The sequence below is a fragment of the Thunnus albacares genome, chromosome 14, assembly GCF_914725855.1.
Source record: "Thunnus albacares chromosome 14, fThuAlb1.1, whole genome shotgun sequence".
NCBI classification, from domain to species: domain Eukaryota; kingdom Metazoa; phylum Chordata; class Actinopteri; order Scombriformes; family Scombridae; genus Thunnus; species Thunnus albacares.
In genome coordinates this window covers 3,129,099-3,151,669 of record NC_058119.1, presented here as the reverse complement: position 1 = coordinate 3,151,669, position 22,571 = coordinate 3,129,099, and the positions used below count along the sequence as shown (strand labels likewise).

The following is a 22,571-nucleotide window of genomic DNA, read 5'->3' as shown; positions in this document are numbered from 1 at the left end:
ATCAGAGGTCAGAAAAACTACCCCAACAAGTAGCACTTACTGCATTCAGGACCCAAGTCAGTGCTTCTGTTCAGGTAATGTTAGTGACCGATTCATACATTTCCCGTGTCATGTAAAACTGATGTGAAAGGACTTTCTGCATTTATCTGATGATATGTCTGTTGAAGAACTCACAACCAAGACAACCCCAAAGAGAAGCACTTATGAAAACCAGAATCATCAGTGTCTCTGTTTGAGGTGATCTGAACGTGATTCCGATAGTACCTCTCTTCATTTGCAATCTGTAGCATTTGTCATGTGCAACCGCCCCAACAAGTAGCACTTACTGTAGTCAAAATACAAGGCAATGCTCAAGTTGGGCCAATAACTCAAACTCTCAGTGAAAAATCTTCTTTACTCATGAGGTTCCCTCGGAGTCTAGAGATGTTTCTTTCTGGCCTCTTCTGCGTTGCGTCCTGTTAGCAGTGTGAGTGATGCACAGATTTGCCCATCTTAAATACACAGTGCTACCGTTCAACCCAACCCCGCCTTCATTTTCATCAAGTTTCAATGGCCGTGACAACGGTCAGTAAACAATCACATTCTTTGTACGTGAATAGACAACCGTCATCTCAAATTCATGCAAGCCGTTAGCAGATGTTGAGTGGTCAATTAGATTGCAGTGAGTTTGCATTGATGCAACACATTGCCACCTGGAGGACCTAGTTGACACTACATCAAAAGAACTGCAATCAATACAGAGAAGTAGAGTTAGCACTGAATGGCTACTTCAACAAAGGGGAAAAAAGATCCAAAAACTCATTCTGACATGGGGGGCATGTGTATACAAATTGTGAATCTGGATCAAGTCTAGGTAGTGACACAGTATAGAATCACACCCCAACTTCAAAGCACTTTCCTTTGTTTTGTTCAAAGAATGTGGCTAAAGTTGAGGTGTATCTCTTACTGAGGTTTTCAATTCACACACAGATCACACATCTGAAGATGCAGTGGTCAATACAACTACCCCAACAACAAGCACTTACTGCATTGAGAACCAAAGTTAGTGTTTGTGTTAGGGTAATAATGATGACAGTCTAGACAGACATGACAAAAACTTGAATTGCCATCAATGTCATGAGAAATACACCCCAACTATATAGCACTTTCTTAATGTTGAAGTCAGACAGTTGCTTAAGTTGAAGTGTATCTCTCACCGAAATTTGTCTCTGAATTAAAAAAGTGGTTTCTTCTTCTTCCATCCGCTTTGTAGAGATATATGTATGAAGGAATCTGTCCCAACCAAGACAACCCCAAAAACTAGCACTTATGAATGCAAGAATCATCAGTGGCTGTATTTGAGGTGATCTGAGAGTGATTTCCGCAAGAAACGTCTCCTCATATGTACAGTTACGTATGTCAATGAAAACTGCCCCAACAAGTAGCACTTACAGAATTGAACATTCAGTGCTCATGTCAGGGTAAAGCCAAAAACTCATCCAGTGCCAAAACAGCATTCATGTAACAACTGATTTAGAATGGGCGTTTGGAAAAATAGCTTGAAGGGAGCCTGGGAAATCAGAGGTCAGAAAAACTACCCCAACAAGTAGCACTTACTGCATTCAGGACCCAAGTCAGTGCTTCTGTTCAGGTAATGTTAGTGACCGATTCATACATTTCCCGTGTCATGTAAAACTGATGTGAAAGGACTTTCTGCATTTATCTGATGATATGTCTGTTGAAGAACTCACAACCAAGACAACCCCAAAGAGAAGCACTTATGAAAACCAGAATCATCAGTGTCTCTGTTTGAGGTGATCTGAACGTGATTCCGATAGTACCTCTCTTCATTTGCAATCTGTAGCATTTGTCATGTGCAACCGCCCCAACAAGTAGCACTTACTGTAGTCAAAATACAAGGCAATGCTCAAGTTGGGCCAATAACTCAAACTCTCAGTGAAAAATCTTCTTTACTCATGAGGTTCCCTCGGAGTCTAGAGATGTTTCTTTCTGGCCTCTTCTGCGTTGCGTCCTGTTAGCAGTGTGAGTGATGCACAGATTTGCCCATCTTAAAGACACAGTGCTACCGTTCAACCCAACCCCGCCTTCATTTTCATCAAGTTTCAATGGCCGTGACAACGGTCAGTAAACAATCACATTCTTTGTACGTGAATAGACAACCGTCATCTCAAATTCATGCAAGCCGTTAGCAGATGTTGAGTGGTCAATTAGATTGCAGTGAGTTTGCATTGATGCAACACATTGCCACCTGGAGGACCTAGTTAACACTACATCAAAAGAACTGCAATCAATACAGAGAAGTAGAGTTAGCACTGAATGGCTACTTCAACAAAGGGGAAAAAAGATCCAAAAACTCATTCTGACATGGGGGGCATGTGTATACAAATTGTGAATCTGGATCAAGTCTAGGTAGTGACACAGTATAGAATCACACCCCAACTTCAAAGCACTTTCCTTTGTTTTGTTCAAAGAATGTGGCTAAAGTTGAGGTGTATCTCTTACTGAGGTTTTCAATTCACGCACAGATCACACATCTGAAGATGCAGTGGTCAATACAACTACCCCAACAACAAGCACTTACTGCATTGAGAACCAAAGTTAGCGTTTGTGTTAGGGTAATAATGATGACAGTCTAGACAGACATGACAAAAACTTGAATTGCCATCAATGTCATGAGAAATACACCCCAACTATATAGCACTTTCTTAATGTTGAAGTCAGAGAGTTGCTTAAGTTGAAGTGTATCTCTCACCGAAATTTGTCTCTGAATTAAAAAAGTGGTTTCTTCTTCTTCCATCCGCTTTGTAGAGATATATGTATGAAGGAATCTGTCCCAACCAAGACAACCCCAAAAACTAGCACTTATGAATGCAAGAATCATCAGTGGCTGTATTTGAGGTGATCTGAGAGTGATTTCCGCAAGAAATGTCTCCTCATATGTACAGTTACTTATGTCAATGAAAACTGCCCCAACAAGTAGCACTTACTGAATTGAACATTCAGTGCTCATGTCAGGGTAAAGCCAAAAACTCATCCAGTGCCAAAACAGCATTCATGTAACAACTGATTTAGAATGGGCGTTTGGAAAAATAGCTTGAAAGGAGCCTGGGAAATCAGAGGTCAGAAAAACTACCCCAACAAGTAGCACTTACTGCATTCAGGACCCAAGTCAGTGCTTCTGTTCAGGTAATGTTAGTGACCGATTCATACATTTCCCGTGTCATGTAAAACTGATGTGAAATGACTCTCTGCATTTATCTGATGATATGTCTGTTGAAGAACTCACAACCAAGACAACCCCAAAGAGAAGCACTTATGAAAACCAGAATCATCAGTGTCTCTGTTTGAGGTGATCTGAACGTGATTCCGATAGTACCTCTCTTCATTTGCAATCTGTAGCATTTGTCATGTGCAACCGCCCCAACAAGTAGCACTTACTGTAGTCAAAATACAAGGCAATGCTCAAGTTGGGCCAATAACTCAAACTCTCAGTGAAAAATCTTCTTTACTCATGAGGTTCCCTCGGAGTCTAGAGATGTTTCTTTCTGGCCTCTTCTGCGTTGCGTCCTGTTAGCAGTGTGAGTGATGCACAGATTTGCCCATCTTAAATACACAGTGCTACCGTTCAACCCCGCCTTCATTTTCATCAAGTTTCAATGGCCGTGACAACGGTCAGTAAACAATCACATTCTTTGTACGTGAATAGACAACCGTCATCTCAAATTCATGCAGGCCGTTAGCAGATGTTGAGTGGTCAATTAGATTGCAGTGAGTTTGCATTGATGCAACACATTGCCACCTGGAGGACCTAGTTGACACTACATCAAAAGAACTGCAATCAATACAGAGAAGTAGAGTTAGCACTGAACGGCTTCTTCAACAAAGGGGATATCTTACAAAAGACCTCCCAAAAAAGATCCAAAAACTCATTCTGACATGGTGGGCATGTGTATACAAATTGTGAATCTGGATCAAGTCTAGGTAGTGACACAGTATAGAATCACACCCCAACTTCAAAGCACTTTCCTTTGTTTTGTTCAAAGAATGTGGCTAAAGTTGAGGTGTATCTCTTACTGAGGTTTTCAATTCACACACAGATCACACATCTGAAGATGCAGTGGTCAATACAACTACCCCAACAACAAGCACTTACTGCATTGAGAATCAAAGTTAGTGTTTGTGTTAGGGTAATAATGATGACAGTCTAGACAGACATGACAAAAACTTGAATTGCCATCAATGTCATGAGAAATACATTAAAATAATTGCATCCTGTCAGTAGCGAAAGCGGTGCACAGATTTTCCCATCTTTAATTCATAAAGTGTTGCAAACAGTTGACAAAATATGGATGTAAGACTGAATAACATGGCAGTAGATGCACTGCACTTTGTAGCCATGTGTGCCAGTTCTAAGGTTCAATAAATAAACAGTGATGCATCCAGATAACCATTTCCCATGAAAACGGAATCATCAAGTAAAATATTAGGCAACTGAGACACAAAATGTCTCAAACCTCCTAAAAATGATCAATAAATCCATCCTACAAACATAGATGGTGAAAAAACAGAATCTCCATCTTTCCAAATATAGGAATTGACCCATCAAATGTTAATTTTTTAAACAGTTTGTTTTGAATGTATGAAGATAATTGCATCCAGTAGACATAATTTGGAGGCCATCTTGAAAAATGGTGACCATATTTGATTTTTGCTTGAATAATGTTAATTTCTTAATAAGTAGACTAATAGTGAACCACATGCAAAATTTCATGCTTATATCATCATCTGATTGATTTTGCAATCAGCTGCCCCACTATAGAGCCTTATGCAACAGCCTACTTTTTGCTTTATAGGCTCAACAGAGGAGATCAAGTAACGTGCTCAAATGCAAGTTGAAACAAACTCACTGCTAGAGCTTGTTCACAAAACATAGTGGGAAAAACTCCAGTAACATGACACCTTATTATAAAGTGTTACCGGATGTTCTATATGGAATATTGCCAACACAATCAAGAATAGTCAATCAAGTTAAAATGGTCATGTTCATGTGGGTTCCTACACACACAGTTGGAAACAAGAAAGCAGAGAAGCTAGCTGTGGTGTATAAAAGAAAATTACGTAAAGTGCTTAACAATGAGAAGATGCACTGTTATAATACCAGTGCTGTTTTGGGGCACTATGTGTTATCTGTTATCACCTGAAGGTGGCGCTAAGGTGCTTTGGGGGTGCTCAGTGTATGTAGGGAGCTGCTCAAGTGCAAACCTATGTTCACCTGCCTGTTAATAAAGTAGCAAGTAGCATAATAAAGTAGGATGGTGGTTTGCTAACTTCTTCTCCCTGTCCTTTTTTGCAGGAGATATATTTCCCCGCAAAGGTCTGTGATACACAACACTAGCCAAACAAGCAATAAAGAAATGTTGAAGTAAGTATTGAACTGTCAAAATCAGAGAGGAAATTTATCAAGACTGGCAACAAATTTGGGATCATGCAGCCAAAGGAAAACATTTACATTCAACATAGAATGTTGGGGGTGACAAGAGGTAGGGGTAAACATGGAGAGCGTGCCACAACTAGAAGAATGAGTATGGAACATAGTAATCTTAACAGCACACTTTTCATTATAGGAAAACAGGCCATTGTGAACATGTGTCAGGAAGCAGAGAATTTAGGCCAGTGGTTCTCAAACCTTTTCACATCAAGGACCCCTATGCTGACAAATTAGACCACAGACCTACATTAAGATTTTGTCCCAGGGGCTCCCCATTACTCTCCCAATTTTATAGTGATACAAATTCAATACAATTGTTTCTCAGTTCTGTGTGGGATATGTATTGTGGTACCTACCAGCGCGCTGTGGTTGTGTAAAACATACCGGAGGTGGATGGGAAATTGAATGATCCAAAAAGTATTTTATAGTATGGAGGTAGTGGAGAGGGCAGAAGACGGTTGTTTTTTTAGGGACTTTTTTTTGGATACTAAACCAGGAGGTGGCAGTAATGCAACATGAAGGATACTAACTGCCGTAAAACTCCAAAGAGAAAAAGATGAAGAAGCAGCAGATGGCTGATGTGAAAATCCTGCTGGACATTATGTGTTTTTAGAACATAACTATAGATTATAGGGACGGACATTCTGTCTCTTTTGAAGATTTAGGGTGAGTAAAAGAATCTAATACGTATACTGCTGTGTTATTTTAGTCAACGCAATGCAACATAGCTTGCTTTAGCTAAACAGCTAAGTTACTGTTGTACGTTAGTGATGTTAAGGCTGCTGTATAGTCCCTCAGACATGCTTAACGGACGGTGAAAATCCAGTTAACCCCCCTCCCCCGGCACCTTTCCGACGGCGAATAGGTGCACGGTCATTTCTGTAACTTTCTGAAACGGACAAGCCGACATTCACTCCCCCTTCACGCAGTGATTGGCCAGCTGTGCAGAGGTGAGAGAGGAGCCACGGTTTCAACTTCTCTGTCTATCTCTCCTTTTTTTATTCTTGATACAACTGTTTATTTCACGTTTCATGTGAACAGCTGAGTGCAACATTATGATTGTCTTCCAGGAGAGCCTGTCTGAAAATCTGCGCCCTTATCTGCCAGTTTAACAGATATCAGGTCTCCCCGCTCCCTCCCCTCTCTGTGACAGTCGCCTTTGAGTGAAGCCGTTCGGATCAACTATAAACACATTTGATTTCCGACGTGGTCGGACAGCACGTCGTAAGATGATTTTTCCTTAGCTATATACACCAGCCACTTCATTAGGTACATCTGTGAAATCTAATTGAATGTAATACAACAGCTCTGCCATAAGTTCTACTCTTACGAAACTTATACATTTTTAGTTTTTGTTGTCAGAAAGGTGTTACTTCTACTTTTTTTATTATCGAGGTCGTAGTGGATGGTGGTGTTGTACTGAAGTGCATTACATTAAAAAAGTGTTCCTAATATTTTTCCCCCTCATGTATGTTAATGGAGTGGACAAAATGTGAGAACACCATTCAATACACCGCCACGACCTCAATAATAAACATAAAGTAGAATAATCAACTTTCTGACAATGTCAACAAAAACTGAAAACGTATAAGCTTGATAAATGTAGATTTTTTTTATGGCAGAGCCATTGTATTGGATTGCATTAGATTGCACAGGTTTACCTATTAAAGTAGCCAGTGAGTGTATGAGCATCATAGCTCTCGATATGTAAATATCGGCCAGACTGAGTTTGTTGAGCCAAAAATGGACTTTGATAAAATGACGTTCACATTCTAAAAATATCTATTTATGTATGCGTCGTAATTATTAATATGCTCAAACATCCGGGGGCTGCTCACAAATCACTGGAGGTCCTGAGCTAATTTCTGTGTGGTATTTATGTTTAGTAATAATCAAGACATCTTTAAATAAGCAGATTTTTAAATATAGTATGGCTGTATTGGTGAACGCTGGAGGTATTTGGCAACAAGTCTCCAGAGTCAATATTGGCTTTGCTAAACCAAATCTGTATTGCAGATTAATAGGCACCAAGGCCTGCTGTTGGAGGAAGGGTCTCTGGATTCTGCTGTGAGTGGAGGGGCATCTCAACAAGTTGCAATTTTTGAGTTCAATAGTCAAGTCAATGACTTTGACAAAAATGTTAAAACTGTATTCTTCGCACAGTGACAAATGATCTTGAATGGCTGTCCTGAAACATTCCTTAAGTTTGGTCAGCTTAAGTACCCCAACAAGTTAAACTTAAGAATTCAAGTAAGTGGCTATATTAAGTTTGATTTACTGTATACTTCAAACCAAATTCCTTTCAGGTGGTCTAATAGCATCTGAAACCCCCACCCATCATAGGCTGCTTTTCAGATGGTGGAGGAGGGGAGATTGTCTGACATTTTTTGAACTTCCCAAAACAGACAATCACACCCAAGTCAGTGACTGGCCAGGTGTATGAAGGTGTGAAAATTGTATTTATTTAGCACCTCTCTCAAACTGTTGTTTTTCATTCTTCACACAGCTACTTCCATTGCTTTCTGTGTTAAACCTGCAACCTGCGACATGAACCCCTTCGAGGAGAGACTGTCTGAGGCTGTGCGTCTTTATCCTCATTTGTATGATGCATCCCTCCGTGACTACAAAGATACACAGAAAACACTGAATTCTTGGCGACAGATTGGCGAGATAGTGGGATGTGGCCCAGAAGAGGTGAAAATGAAGTGGAACAAGCTTCGTGATCGCTTTGCAAAAGCAAAAAAGAGGGCGCTGAAGGGTAGGCAGAATGGAACAACTGGAGGGGAAAAGACTCCTGTTCTTTACACCCAACTGTCCTGGCTGTGCACCTTCGTCAAACACCGCCAGACAGTGGACAACATGGTCAAGGATGAGGTAATTATGTTTTGTCTTCTTCATGAATGTGCATTTACCACCACATAGGTCTGCTGTGTTTTTTGCTTGTTCTGTCTTTGCTCTTTTCTCGAAAGAGTTTTTTTCTCCTCAAAGATAGCCACTTCCCACTGCCAGCTAGCATGCTGCTTTTCTTGCCACTGAGCATGCTGCTAATATTACTAACTAGCTAGCACAAAGCAACTGACTGGAGCTGACACAACAATGGATGTGTTTTAATTCCTGAGTTTAAAACTTGCAATGCTGTCTCTGCAGAGAGAGACTGCTATATCGTCTGATGGGCCACAGTCGTCAGTCATCAATGCGAGTCAGCCAGAGATCAGCAGCCAGCCCCTTTGCTTGGCAAGCCGGGACACTGACCTCTCTGTGAGCCGTGGCCAGCACCACTACACACCCACCCAGCACAGCCACCTGTCAGAGAGCAGTGATACAAGCAGGCAGTCAGTCCTGGAATCCACCAGGGCATTGCAAGACAACCAGGGGGCACCGTTGGTGTGTTCCTCACCACAGTTGGATGTGGCAAGGAGGAGGAGGAAGGCAGCCAAGCGGCGGGCAGAGAGCGACGAGGAGGCATCTGTTTCGCAGCTCCTGTCATTTATTCAAGAGTGGAGTGCGTCATGGGTGGAGAGGCAGCGTAAACACATGGAGGAGCTGCAAATGTTGAGGCAGCCACAAGAGGACAAGTTTGCACAGCGATTTACATCTTTGATAGAGTTTGCCAGGACTCTGCCAACACCCGAACTGGATGAGTTTGAGTTCAAGCTGGCGCAGCTTGTTTATGAGACTAAGAAGGGGCTCCAGGGAAAACTGTGAACATGAACACTGAACTGACTAAACACAGTTAACCAAGATGCTTTCTTGTTGTTGTTTTTTAAACATCAGTTTATTGTGTTTTTTTTTTTACACAATAAAACATTTGATTGAAGTCTGTCCTCTCTGTCTTACTTTGCAAATAATGTAGGTTGGGAGAATATGTTGTTTTAAGATGATATGTTTTAAAGACATCTATCCCATATGCATTACTCATATACAGTATTCATGCTTACATTTCTGTCTGTAGTCCTACTAGGGGATCAGTGGTTATGGTGGGAAGTGAAATGAGATGGAACAACTTGGTTTCACAGTTTAAAAAGGATGATGCTAACGCATCCTATTTTAACATTATATGTAACACCAGGTAACACCATAGACACGTAAATGACATTATGTTTGGCAAGGCAAACTTAATTTCGTCACACATTTCACATAAAGGGGAAAATCAAATGTAACTTATCCTTAATGTTTTGTTCGAAGATTTTGTGTGTGGATATAATCACAGGATTATTACATCTGTAAACCCACAGAGTCCCCTTTTTCATATACACGATATATCTACAAGGATTGGATTATTGTGATTGCTTCTTGTGTTTACTAATCAGTACTGGCTGTTGAGAACAATCATGCACAGAACTTTGCTTCAAATACAATTTATTCCTCTATTGAAAATAGTTCCAATGTAGAGTGGTTTGCATTTACTGAACAAACAGACCTAAACACTCACCTGAAATTCTGCAGATCTGGAAAGTAAGAATAATATCACTTGTCTTTGTGTGTTTTCTACACTGCTGCTTCACTGCTTTTGGTGCACTGGGCCCATCACATGTTTTTCAGTATGAATTATCCACTGTGTGATATTTTTGATATTAACATAGAATCCAACATACTCCCTGTAACATGATATGTTTTATAGTACCTCTGTTCTCCCTGAAAATCATCACCTAGCTTTTCAAATTGGCCCTCTTCATCTCATTGCACTGGTTTGTTGATCCCGGCTGAATTCCAGTGGCTGGACATGAAACTCGGCTCAACTCAATGGTTAAACAGGAGACTGTTATTGCAAATTGTGTGTTAAGCAGCATTTTGGTTACAGCTGGTCCAAACTGAGTTCTTACCAGTGGGGTTTAATCCATAGACACACATATAAATTGACTGTGTGATTTGCATGCAAACTTCATGTGAGTCATCATAAAGTAATAGCAACTGCTGCCATCAGATGAATGTAGTGGACTAACAAGTGCAATCTTGTGGGAGGGCTTCAACACAATAACAACAGAATTCACAGGTCACATTCATGAATGTGACTATATTGCAAAGGTGTGTTTCTGAGTCATTTAAACATTTGGATTAAATCTTTTTCTATTAATCTTTCATGAGACATTTCATTTTTAAGGTGTTTTGTATGTTAGTGCAGAGTTGATTATAAAATAAATTTTATTTATGTAGCATCTTTCAAGTGTTTGAGCTTCACTGTGCTGAATGATCTATGTGCAGAGTTTAACACTCTTAAGTTTGTTTGCACATTCATCTGCTGAAAGTGAAAAGTTTCTCTGTGCTCATTGAAAATCAGATTTTAAGGGGGGTATGATTTGTGACATTACAAATATTTTGGAAGCCAATTCTTGTCCAATAGTCAACTTACACAAAAGTGATGTGGAAACTTGATGCCCTCAGTGCACACACACTGAAAATGGACTTTACAGTGAAGTAGGGGACATCTTCTGTCCAATGGTTAAACTTCTGAATAAAATAAAAATAAAATATATTTGCATATTTATAGATTGAGTAATTTTTAATGAGGAAGAAGGAGGAGATGTATTTTTGGTTATTTTAACAAACTAACTTTTTTGTGGAAAAAATATATCAGACAAATTATTATTCAGTAGAGTAGTTTACAAACATCTTAAAAGATGTCTGAAGGGGGCCTTTAAATGGAGGCCTCCTAATTAGATTCTGGTGAAATGTTATATGATATACCTGTTTAAACCATGTACTGTTTATAAGATGTTTATACAGTATACAGTCGAAGGTATTAACTATGAAACTGTACAATGACAAGACCTTCATTTGTTTTAAATTCTCTAAGGGCAAGGGAAGTTGAATACATCTATGAACTGATCATAACTATCAAGATTTTTTTCAGATATAAAGGTGACGTCGTCTTGGTTATTCTATCTCCAAATGTACAAAGATTTCACCAAATTATGTCTGAACCAATGCATGTTGGTAGTGATGACCGTCGTTAACATTCTGGCATACAAGGCTTAATCAAACACTTCATGAAATAAGTACACACCCAATACATTGTCACTGGGGCATTTTTAATATCTACTCCATTAACATATATGAGGGGGACAAAAATATTAGGAACACTTTTCAATATAATGCAGTCCATTACACCACCATCCCCACCACGACCTCAATAATAAACATAAAGTAGAATAATCAACTTTCTGACAATGTCAACAAAAACTGAATTTATGGCAGAACTGTTGTATTGGATTGGATTAGATTGCACAGATGTTCCTAATAAAGCAGCTGGTGACACAGGAAAGATGCTGAACAAATGGCCACTAAGCTCTCATTAAACAAAAACAAACTGTATCCACAGCATAGTGTTAATGGACAAATAATCAAAAATGTTGATGAGGTTAAATATTTAGGTATGACTTTGGATTCCAACTTGACTTTTGAAAGCCATATTAAAAGATGAGTCAAAAATTGAAATATAACATGGTTAAATTAAGACATATTAGGAACTCATTAACAATAGAAGCATCAAAAACGTTTTTGCATGCAATGATTTTTTCACATCTTCATTATTGTATATCGTGCTGGTCCCAGGCCAGTAAGACTGTGCTGAAACCAGGTGAAATTCTTTTTAAACAAGCCTTAAATCATTAAATTACATGAAAATCTCATTCTGTTTTCAGAAGTTCAGTTGGTATTCCAGATAATTCACAATGCTGCTCCTCCACCACTGAAGAGCTTTTTTCATCTCTGCTCTGAGCAAATGAGCAGAACCTCTCAATCTGCTCTAAACTCAGACTTACACATCCCTATGTGGTGGACTGCTTTTGCATAATCTGCTTTTTCATTTACAGCAATGGGGGATATTCTTCCAGGTGAGTTTAAAACTTGCACAGACTTTCATTCTTTTTCCCATGGTGCAAAAAATGGATATTGAGCAACCAGTCATGTCAACATTTATTTTACAGTGATTTAGATTTTAAATTGTAATGAACTGTAATCCTATAGCTGTACTGCATGAATGTGCTGGTATATGTTGATGTGTGTTTTTAGATTTGTTTGTAGAATTCTTAGTGTGACAGAGACTATGCAATAGTGTCACATGTACATTCATGTTTTTATTATCTGGTAATTGTTCTGTGTACCTGCCCAGGGACTGCAGATGGAAATTAGCTAATAGCTAAATCTGGCATAAAACATCTCATTTTGAGATTAATGTTTTTTATGTATGGTCCTTGTTTAATAAAGACTGATTATAATAATAAAATAGCATCAGCACTAAAGGAAACAAAACATTATATTACGTCAGGAAATCTTATTGGGAAGGAATCATGTAACATCTATTTTTAATTAATTAAAGAGAAACATGTTTAGCAGAGATGTTTTTTTTCCCTGCCCTAGTCACTCCAGTAGATGGTGGTAATGGGCCTATAAGACGGTTTGCCAACTACCAATAAATCTAAAGAAGAAGAAGTAGAAGTTAAACGTGTATCAGCTGAGCTGGCTGATGTGAAAACCCGGTTTGACATTACGTTATTTTAGAACATAACTATAAATTATTGGGATGGAGAATGACATACTCGTCTCTCTTGAAGATTTAGGGTAAGTAAGGGAACCTAATAAGTATACCGCTGTGTGAAGATGATTTGCAAATGCTCGCATTTCAACAATGACCAGCCTAGTCTCTGTTATTTTATCCAGCGCAATGCAATGGAGCGTGCTTTAGCTAACCTGCTGTTGTAGCTAGCCAACGTTGGTCTGACAGTTTATAATTTTCCCATAACTATTCATTGCATCATAGCTATCTACATGCGAAGCAGTCGACATACAGACGGATTTTACATGTTGTGCCACAAGCTGTGTCAGCAGAAGCTGCCCCCGTCATGATTCCCATCAGGATCAGTTCCAACACATTCCTTTCTGTTAACCAATTCCAGCCCCACTTTCTAAAAATATCTATCTATCTATCTATCTATGTATTTATCTACGTTATGTATCTATCTGTTGTAATTATTGATATGCTCAAATATCCTGGAGCTGCTCTCAAATCACTGGAGGTCCTTTGCTAATTTCTGTGCGGCATTTACGTTTAGCAATGATAAAGACATCTTTAAATAAGCATCTTTTTAAACGTAGTTTGGCTTACAACTACAAATTAGTTTGTAGATTGACAAAGAGCTGTGGCTCAGATTGCATGTGTTTTAATGTGAGCTATGTGTGTCTTTGAAGGTACCAAGGCCCACTGTTGGAGGAAGGGTCTCTGGACTCTGCTGTGAGTGGAGGGGCAGCTTCACCTGAATTCACTAAACTCTGTGCCTGGATCGTCTCAGAGCTTAGACTCTACAGCAAGCTGGAGGAAAATGTCCATGCCACTAACTGTAAGACATATTCTGTCTTAAGTTGCTTCTGATGCACAATTCAATAGTGACACAAGATTAACACCAAATGTTTCTTCTAGTATCATTTTTAATTATTGACAATGACGATGCCCAAGGAAATAAAAGTAAACTACATTGTTGAATGACACATGCTATGCTTTGTGTTTACTGTCATGGAGCAGGAAATACCATGATTAACTTAATCAGGCTGGAGGTGACGTGTTGAAAATATAGCTTGTACAAAAACGTTCAATTACCGCGTGCTTGGGACTGAATTTCATTAGATTTCTAAGATTTTAACTGATGTTAGTCCATACCTACATTTTGACATTTCTCATGTCACTGGACAACCACACACACCTGTTACATGCCATTTGTAGAGACATGGAAAGACCTGATGCATTACTCCAAATTTAGTTTATTTGATTTTTCAACCCCGAAAAAACAGAGCTTGGAGTAAGTAGTTAGGCTTTCTATGTATTTATGTGGCTGAGCAGATAGAAATTACAGAGCTACAGCACAATCTGGCAAAAATAGAAATTATACATGAATATCATCTTCAGCACTGAAGGTTTCTGTTTGAAGTCTGTCAAGTTGCTGCTAACACCACCAGTGTAACTAGCTGATGGCTTAGACTGGGTATGTGTGAGTTCTAACCAGACTATTTTCTGTCTTGTGACATCATGTCCTCTGCGTTTGTCATTGTACCCATCCCAGGTCCGAGCGAGGCGGAGGGTTTCCAGCTGGAGATGAGCGGTCTACTGTCAGAGCTTGCCTGTCCTTACTCTGCCCTCACTAGCGGAGACATCACCCAGAGGCTTCTCAACAGGAACGACTGCCTGCTGTTGCTCAGTATGATAACAACACTTTGAAACTCCTCTTTTAAAAGAGCAATTTAACACTGAATCTTTCATGGAAACGAGTATTGTTGCATTGACTTGTGGGCTGAAAGGTTAAAGTCTCTTACACTTTTCATGTACGGTTCCACACCCAGCTGCGATATAGTATTGCACAATCATACTGTATATTGTTAGGCGTCATTCTGCACAGGGTGTCAACATAACATGTAGCAACCATTAGATGGCAGTAAAAGCATGTGTTTTCAGCCTGTGTTAGTTTTGCAAGGCTCTGCACACCCACTCAGATGTGTTCAGTTATTCTGGCTGGTTAGACTTCTGCTCAGGTTAAAGTTAAGTGAAGGGAGGCTGCGAATTATGTGAGGTTACCAAACTGCAAGTACTGATAAGAATGTTAAATAAATAAATATTCCCACCCCACCATCACCTCACGCATAGTCCTGCCAGGACGTTTAATGAGGCAAAATAAGCAGGGTTCTCCCTGCCTGTCTAACTCAAAGGCAGCTGCCTTTCTATTACTGGCCACCGCCTTTGGTGAAAATTCTGGCATGTGATATTGATGGTGTGAGATAAAAGGCGGAACTCAACTGCGAGGGCAGTGCAGCATCCAGACAGTCTATCTGTCCATTTGTTCCATCTTGGGATCAAATTTAAATCCCTATGGGCACTTTTGTCAATCAGATCATGATTTTTTTCACCTAAGTACACAACATTCTTAAGGTAGGTGCAGAAACTGTATGCCGCACCATGCACATTCTCAAACCTTTGTCACCTTTGTCTCAAAAAAAATCCAGGGAAAACCCTGAATCAGTGAAAACACCTGTGTGGGTGTGTCATGGGTGTGTAGGAGCTTTAAACGGCAGGTTCTGGTAGTTTTTTTTTTTGTTGTTGTTTTTTTTGGTCTTGTTTATGTTTTGTTTCATTGCCAAACCAGGATACTTTGACTCGTATTTTACACCATACTTATACACATCAAGTCCCAGTACTTCAATAACAAGAGCAAACCATTTGTATTAGTTCATGTTCAAGTTTGATAACCACCTTTTAAAGGTACACTGTGGAGATTTTGACCACTAATAACGTGATAGAGCAATGTTTTTAAGTGATGTGGTTCCCCGTTTCACTTGTCTCGTGCATGTGGACTAGCACAAGGGAGACGTGATGCACATTGCTGCCTGGTTTCACACTATTCGACTGACCTACAGGTGGGGGTAACATACTAAGAAACACATTAAGAAATGCATTAAAAGGAAGACTGCTAGCAAGCAAACATGGATGGAAACAATACAGGATTTAAAATATTTTAAAACTGCAGATGTTTTATGAGGGAGGAAATGCATTCAACATGTTCATTTTACCTCAAGGATACATATAATGCATTTTGATGAATAACACTTCATGAAATCTGAAACTTTTTCAAACCTTTCCTGTTAAATCATGTGTGATAGTAAGCCCCTTGATAACATTTGAATACATTTTGCTGACTAATAGCAGGATAAATACTAGTATTGGTAACTAAAAAAGTTGATTTATTTCTTGAACTATTTTAGGGGCCATGTGTTTAAATTTGGCAGTGATGATAAACTACCTTCACTAGCTGGGATAATTGTGACATTACCTTATAATCAAAGGGAAAATGGCAAAGTAACATCTGGTAGCCCAAAATATTTGAATGAATATCCCACACAGCTGCCAGACCTATCTACAGAATCATTTAAGATTATCTGACATAGAGTTGCAAATACATTTATTTTGTGTCACTTTTGAGCTAATGCTATTGGCTCACTCACTAGGCAAGGCAAGTTTATTTCTATAGCACATTTCTTACACAAAGGCAATTTAAAGTACTTTATATAATCCATGAAAAACATCAAAGAACACAAGGATAAAAAACAACTCCACCAATTGTACATCAGCGTGTGTCTCCAGGTGTTGGGGAGTACTACTGCACGTGTGAAAAAAGTAGTATAAAGCCCTTTATGTCTCTAGAGGGAGCTGTGTGAAATTTGCCTCAAGTTATATCAGTTGAGTCAGCATCGGTTGGGGCTTAAGACTACAAGTTTGAAAATGACAAAAAAATCTGGGGGTGTGGAGTTAGAAAGAAGTGAGGTTAGCAGACCTCTGTAGCTCCACATCTCTGCTGGAGGCTAGCAGGTCAGAGTTTTTGTCACTTTCCCTGGCTGCAGCCATCTGCTCTCATCCACTTTCCAGCAGAGGTTATATTCACCCCAAACAAGCTTAATGTCAGGCACAAGAAAGGTCTTTTACAGGCTTTCTATCTTGAGAACAAGACGAATCTGCAAGCTCATTTTATTTGCTCTGGCAGAGGCGTCTGGCTCCCCTCCTGTTCAGACAGATTTCCAGCTGACCTGTTTATCTGATATGATGACTATACTAAGGGCTATGTTGCTCAGCACTTTGTCACACATTTCATTGCTCTGATTGGTTGTAGGTCTATCCAATTGTGTCATTTTGGTCTGTGCCCATTGATAATGCCCCTTGGAAATCAAAAATGAACTGAGAGGTCCCAGACTAATTTGCATTGGCGAATTGGTCTGGCAGTGCGGGTGCGGGGCTAATGGCTTTCCTCCTATGCTTAAGCAAACACAGATAGAGTTCATATACTATAATTAAATTACTGGTGTCTTTTTGTTATATTTTGCTTCTTTTGTTAGCTATGTTCAGTCCTAGGACTTTCTCTGCTATACTTTCCTATATTTCTTCTGGCCTTATTTAACAGTTTTTCCCAATTCTTTAAATTTTACTTTCTTTAACTTAAACATGGTGTAATGGGGGAAGGAATTTAACCAAATCCAATTTGTATCTCAGCATTTCTGGTGTCTGAGTTGGAGGCAGCGAGGATGATCCTGGTTAACAAACCTCAGAAAAAAGCCCAGGAGTCGGGCAGCCCCATGTTCCAGGAACTGAAGGGCATCTGCATGGCGCTGGGAATGTCCAAGCCTCCGGCCAACATCACTATGTTCCAGTTCTTCAGTGGAATTGAGAAGAAGGTGTGTACTCGCAACAAAAACAAAACAGCATCTAGCAGGAAAAAATCTGTATTTCAAGCTGGCCAGTCCCTTTCAAAAGCTGCAAACCCCACACACTTTTTTTAATTGTAGTTTTAGTTGTGACTTTTTGTCCATACTACATACTACATCTGCCTATTGTCCATTTTTCTTAGCTGAAAGAAGCCATGAGTAGAGTCCCACCAAATCACGTTGGAGAGCCTTTGATGAAGAAGGCCCTTGGACCTGTGCACATGGTAAATACTGAAAAATGACGAAGACATACAACATATCAGTGGGATAGTGCATCACTAAATGACTCTTTTCCTTGTTTTTGCCAGGAAAAAATTGAAGCTATAAACCAAGCACTTGTTAATGAGTATGAAGTGAGAAGGAAGATGTTGTTGAAACGTCTGGATGTAACAGTGCAGTCTTTTGGTTGGTCTGACAGAGCAAAGGTATGTGGAAACTTGAATCTGAAAGCACAAACAATGGATTTTAACAGGGTTCCTTTGTACACTTGTGTTTGCTTTAGCAATAGTTAGGTCAATCAGATCTGCTGTCCTACTGAGGAGAAAAAGGAGAATTGGTTATGGATGCGGAGTTTGTTTAACAAAGAGAAGATGAAGTGAAAATAGTCAAGCTTATACACGTAAAGCATGTAGAGAAATAAAAAAAATAAGTGTTTCTGCTAATTTGATCATATTCTGACCTTGAGTGCAGCCACACCAACACTTCTAACTCGTGTGTGTGTATATGTATGTGCATATATAGATAGATAGATAGATAGGGTTTTTCCATCACAGGAACTCCCCCACTGGACCAAGAACATTTTGAGGAACTCAGGAACTAAACCTGTGTTTCGACCAGAAGACCAGGGACTAAATTTAGTTCCTGCAGGATAGTCCCTGGTCTGGGGGTGTTACTTTCTAAACTCTCAGGAAGTTTACAGGCGGGGTTTTAACCCATCGCTGACTGGTCAAACACATAAATCGGGGCTGCTTCAACCCGTGTACTGTTTCATCCATGTGTACCTCTGCATTTCTCCTTTTTATTCATTCATTACATCTAACTCACACATCAGTCACACAACAGTAAATACAAAAAACAACAGTAGGACTCTGTGTTGTTTCCTCATGTGTTAATACTGTGTTTTAAACAATGCTGTCATTTTTTTAATCCGCCATGGGTCTAATTTGCATAATCTACATGGCTTACTTTTAGCTCCTAGTTCCTGAAATTAGTTCCTCTGGTTCCATATTTCTTGGAACATCTAGGTCGAATAGGCACGAGTGACACCAACACTTCAAGACTTCTACTACTTGAGTCTCCTCTCAGGCCTCTTAGTATTTAAGATCAGTTGTTCTTGTTCAAGTACATGTGTCAAGCATGATTTGCAGTGCAGTGTACCAGTGCTCCTGCATGCCTGTTTTCATTGTTACTCAAAATATTGTGTTTTGGCCTACTTTTCTGCGACATATGACTAATGTACCTGATCCATTGCTTTCCAAAAGTAAATGAGATTCCTTTTTTTGTTTGTCCTCCTACAGACACAGGCTGAAAAGTTGGCCAAAGTTTACCAGCCTCTGCGTACTGCCCTCAACACTAAAAGCATAATCTCTGTTGCCCACCTTCTTTCTGCTCGACAAGACTTCTCAAAAATCCTACGTACAAGCAGTGGCAAGATAAGAGAGAAGACTGCTTGTGCTATTAATAAGGTGAACCATTTTTTCTACTTAATGCTAATTATAGAATTTTATTGGTTATTTTATACTATTTTTACGGGATATGCAAAAGTTTCAAGACTGGTCGGTGTGTGGTCTAAACAAAAAAATTTGATGTGTACTGAAACCTACAAAGGCTGAAGCAGATTTTTGAAGTAAGCATTTCCATCACTGATCACTGGTATATACAGTGTGTATGTGTATATATATATATATATATATATATCTCTCTTTAAAAATGGGTCAAAATTTATAGTCACATTTTTAAAAAGGCTCATTTATTTCCTCAAACTGCTGGTCACTATAGTTTTTAGCAAACATTACTCAAAGAGGAGGGAATAGTGCATGTGTTGGGGACTATTTTCAGCAGAGAATTAATTCACGTCTTGTGCTTTATTGAATATTTCTGGTGTGTATGGGATCGACTCAAAATAAACTTCAGTGTGTGTTCGTGGTAATGAAGGAACATGTCACCCAGTGCAACAGTGTGACTCATTGATGTGTTTTTAATAGTTTAACAATGGAGCTCTATGACACAGAGGAAGAAGATATATCAGGCTTCGATGATGATTTAATTGGTGATTTGTGGGCAATTTAAAAAAAAAAAAAAAAAAAAAAGGATATATAGATTATCACCAGACTAGTCCTTTAACCAGACTGATCTTTGTAAATGTTTGGCTGCGCTGGGATTTACTAGGGCAAGTACTTGTGGAGTCATCTGCCCAGTTCTGAAAGATCATGATCATTTTGTTGTGCAAAACTTACTTCATCTTGTTAAAGACATTAAACATTTTTTTAAAAAGATGTTACTAGCTTTATTATTCAGACAAATATTTGGTTTTGTATAAAACATTCAGAAAGTTCAGGATGTACTTTTCAAGCAACTTTATATTTTCAAGCACTGAGAACTTCTTCAGCTGTCCAAAGAAAAATAAAAAACTTTTTAAGCAGAAGCTCCAGCATCTGTCCTAAGTTTAAATATTTTTTGCCTGACATGTTCATTCATACTGAAAAACTTAATCTCATACAAGCAAGGTAAAAAAATGAGGCCATAGTTGTCCACTTCACTAGGAGCCATCTTATTTTAATACATGTCCTTTTTCTCAGGTTCTAATGGGCCGAGTGCCGGACAGAGGAGGCAGACCCTGTGAGATTGAGCCTCCACCTCCAGAGATGCCTTCCTGGCAGAAGCGTCAGGATGCACCCCAAGGCGGAGGACACTACGGTGGGGGTGGGCATGGAGGCGGTAGGGGGGGCTACGATCACTACTCCCAAGGTGGCCGTGGAGGCTATGAGAGGGGAGGAGGAGGACATGGAGAGAGGGGGGGTAGAGGAGGGGGCGGCAGAGGGGGGAAGGTGCAGGGTGGCTGGGGAGATGGAGGTGGTGGAGGGAGAGGTGGTTACAACCAAGGCCACTATCAAGACGCAGGAGGTCATCAAGGGGGAGGAGGCAGAGGAGGTTACGGAGGAGGAGGGAACAACCAAGGAGGCTTCCAGGACTCTGGCTACCATGGAGGAGGTGGAGGAGGTGGTTACCATGACAATTACCACCAAGATGGAGGCTGGCATCAGGAGAGAGGTGGGGGTCGAGGAGGTCGGGGGGGCAGGGGAAGAGGAGGCCGAGGAGGAGGAGGACAAGGGGGAGGCTGGGGAGGAAGAGGTGGCCAGAATTTCAACCAAGGAGGACAGTTTGAACAGTTCTTCCAACATGGCGGGCAGCACTACAACCAAGCAGGCTTTAATCAAGGTCGACACTACACTAGTTGAAGACACAGTGTGGGGCATTGCAGCAGAGTCCACTCAAAGATCGACTATTTGCCATGTGTCAACAAATCTAAAATGCCTTATTTTATTATACAATCTTGAATTTTCAGCATGGTTAAAAATTGGCTAAGGTCACTAGTCACACACATACAGATACTGTCTACACTCTACAGGCTGTTTTTGGAGTTATTGCTTTCCTGCTAGAGGGCAGTTCTAATTTGGCCCGTTGCTTTTCCATACTAGTGTGTTAATTTTTTCTCTGCCTCCTCAATATGCCAACAGCTCTCTGCTATAAAAAGTTAGTTGATTAACTGGACTCTGTTGTTTTGGCCCCATTTTGACACTTAATTAGCCTTATATTGGACACCCTTTGAAAGACAGCCAAGATTCCTCAGATTTCAGTGTTGGTGCACCTATTGCATATCTGACATTAGAAGTGGACATCATTATTACTGGTAGGATTCTTGAAATCCTTAATAGTTAAATTAAATTTGATGATTACTTGAAAACCGCTTCATCTTTGCAGTCTTCATTTTGTTTCAATAGATTTGACTGGAGTCTCCTTTGTTACTTATTTAAGAGATGTCATCTTGTTCTGCTCATGGAAGATTGTGTGCATACAAATATGGATGTTGGATTGCATGAATGTGTGACTGAGCAATAAAATCTAAAATGAAAATATTGTTTTCTTTTCATTCAGAGTTCTGATTGTCAATGTCTGGAATTGTAAAATGTTATGATTAGTCAAACTTAGGCTTTTGCAGAGAGCTCATTAAAATCTGTACTGTACAAAAGATATATATACACAGGCTAAAAAAGAAGCCTAAATAAGAACTGATAATAATTCATAAACAAGTAAGTTAAAAATATGTATCATCTCTTACTACTGTATGTACAGTATATCATTTGGCTTCTAGATTTAAATAATATACTGAAGGAAAAGAAGCATTTATTAAAATGTTAAATATGACTATATTAATATTCTACAACATTTAGCCAATGTGAGTATGTCACTCAGCAGTGGTGGAAGGTAACTAAATACATTTCCTCAAGTATGTTTTTAAGGTAATAGTACATTCTGTAAGTATTTTTGTCGTCTGCTACTTTATACTTTGTACTTCAAAGGAGAGAATTGTTCTCTTTACTCCATTACATTAATTTGATAGCTATAGTTACTGGTTACTTTTAAGATCAAAATTTAACATAAATTTCAACACACTGATAAAGATTGAACGAGTGGTTCCAACAGTTTTGGCTTGTGACCCCTTGTGTGCAGTTGAGGGACTCTTAATAATAATAATGATAATAATAATACATTTTATTTATGGAGCGCTTTTCAGGATACTCTAAGACACTTTACATTAGATAACATGATCATAGAAAAAGAATACTCA

At 39.4% G+C, this 22,571-nt stretch overlaps 2 protein-coding genes across 5 annotated transcripts; both read left to right on the top strand.

Moving 5' to 3' along the window:
* Window positions 1–6,010: 6,010 nt before the first annotated feature.
* On the top strand, window positions 6,011–9,305 carry LOC122997596. 4 transcript variants are annotated; one of them, XM_044373849.1, is made up of 4 exons: window positions 6,011–6,154; window positions 6,354–6,438; window positions 7,995–8,362; window positions 8,636–9,305. In XM_044373849.1, exons 3-4 carry the CDS (start codon window positions 8,036–8,038, stop codon window positions 9,191–9,193), a joined length of 885 nt encoding a protein of 294 aa, XP_044229784.1. In that variant the 5' UTR covers window positions 6,011–6,154; window positions 6,354–6,438; window positions 7,995–8,035; the 3' UTR covers window positions 9,194–9,305. The 4 variants fall into 4 exon arrangements, with proteins under 4 accessions (XP_044229784.1, XP_044229781.1, XP_044229782.1 ...); XM_044373846.1 differs by having other exon boundaries at window positions 6,279–6,438; XM_044373847.1 differs by lacking the exon at window positions 6,354–6,438.
* Window positions 9,306–12,913: 3,608 nt separating this feature from the next.
* Window positions 12,914–21,856, top strand: fam98a (family with sequence similarity 98 member A). Its single transcript, XM_044373436.1, has 8 exons — window positions 12,914–13,048; window positions 13,676–13,824; window positions 14,542–14,676; window positions 17,511–17,692; window positions 17,866–17,946; window positions 18,031–18,147; window positions 19,240–19,407; window positions 20,521–21,856. Exons 1-8 carry the CDS (start codon window positions 13,011–13,013, stop codon window positions 21,178–21,180), a joined length of 1,530 nt encoding a protein of 509 aa, XP_044229371.1. The 5' UTR covers window positions 12,914–13,010; the 3' UTR covers window positions 21,181–21,856.
* Window positions 21,857–22,571: the final 715 nt, after the last annotated feature.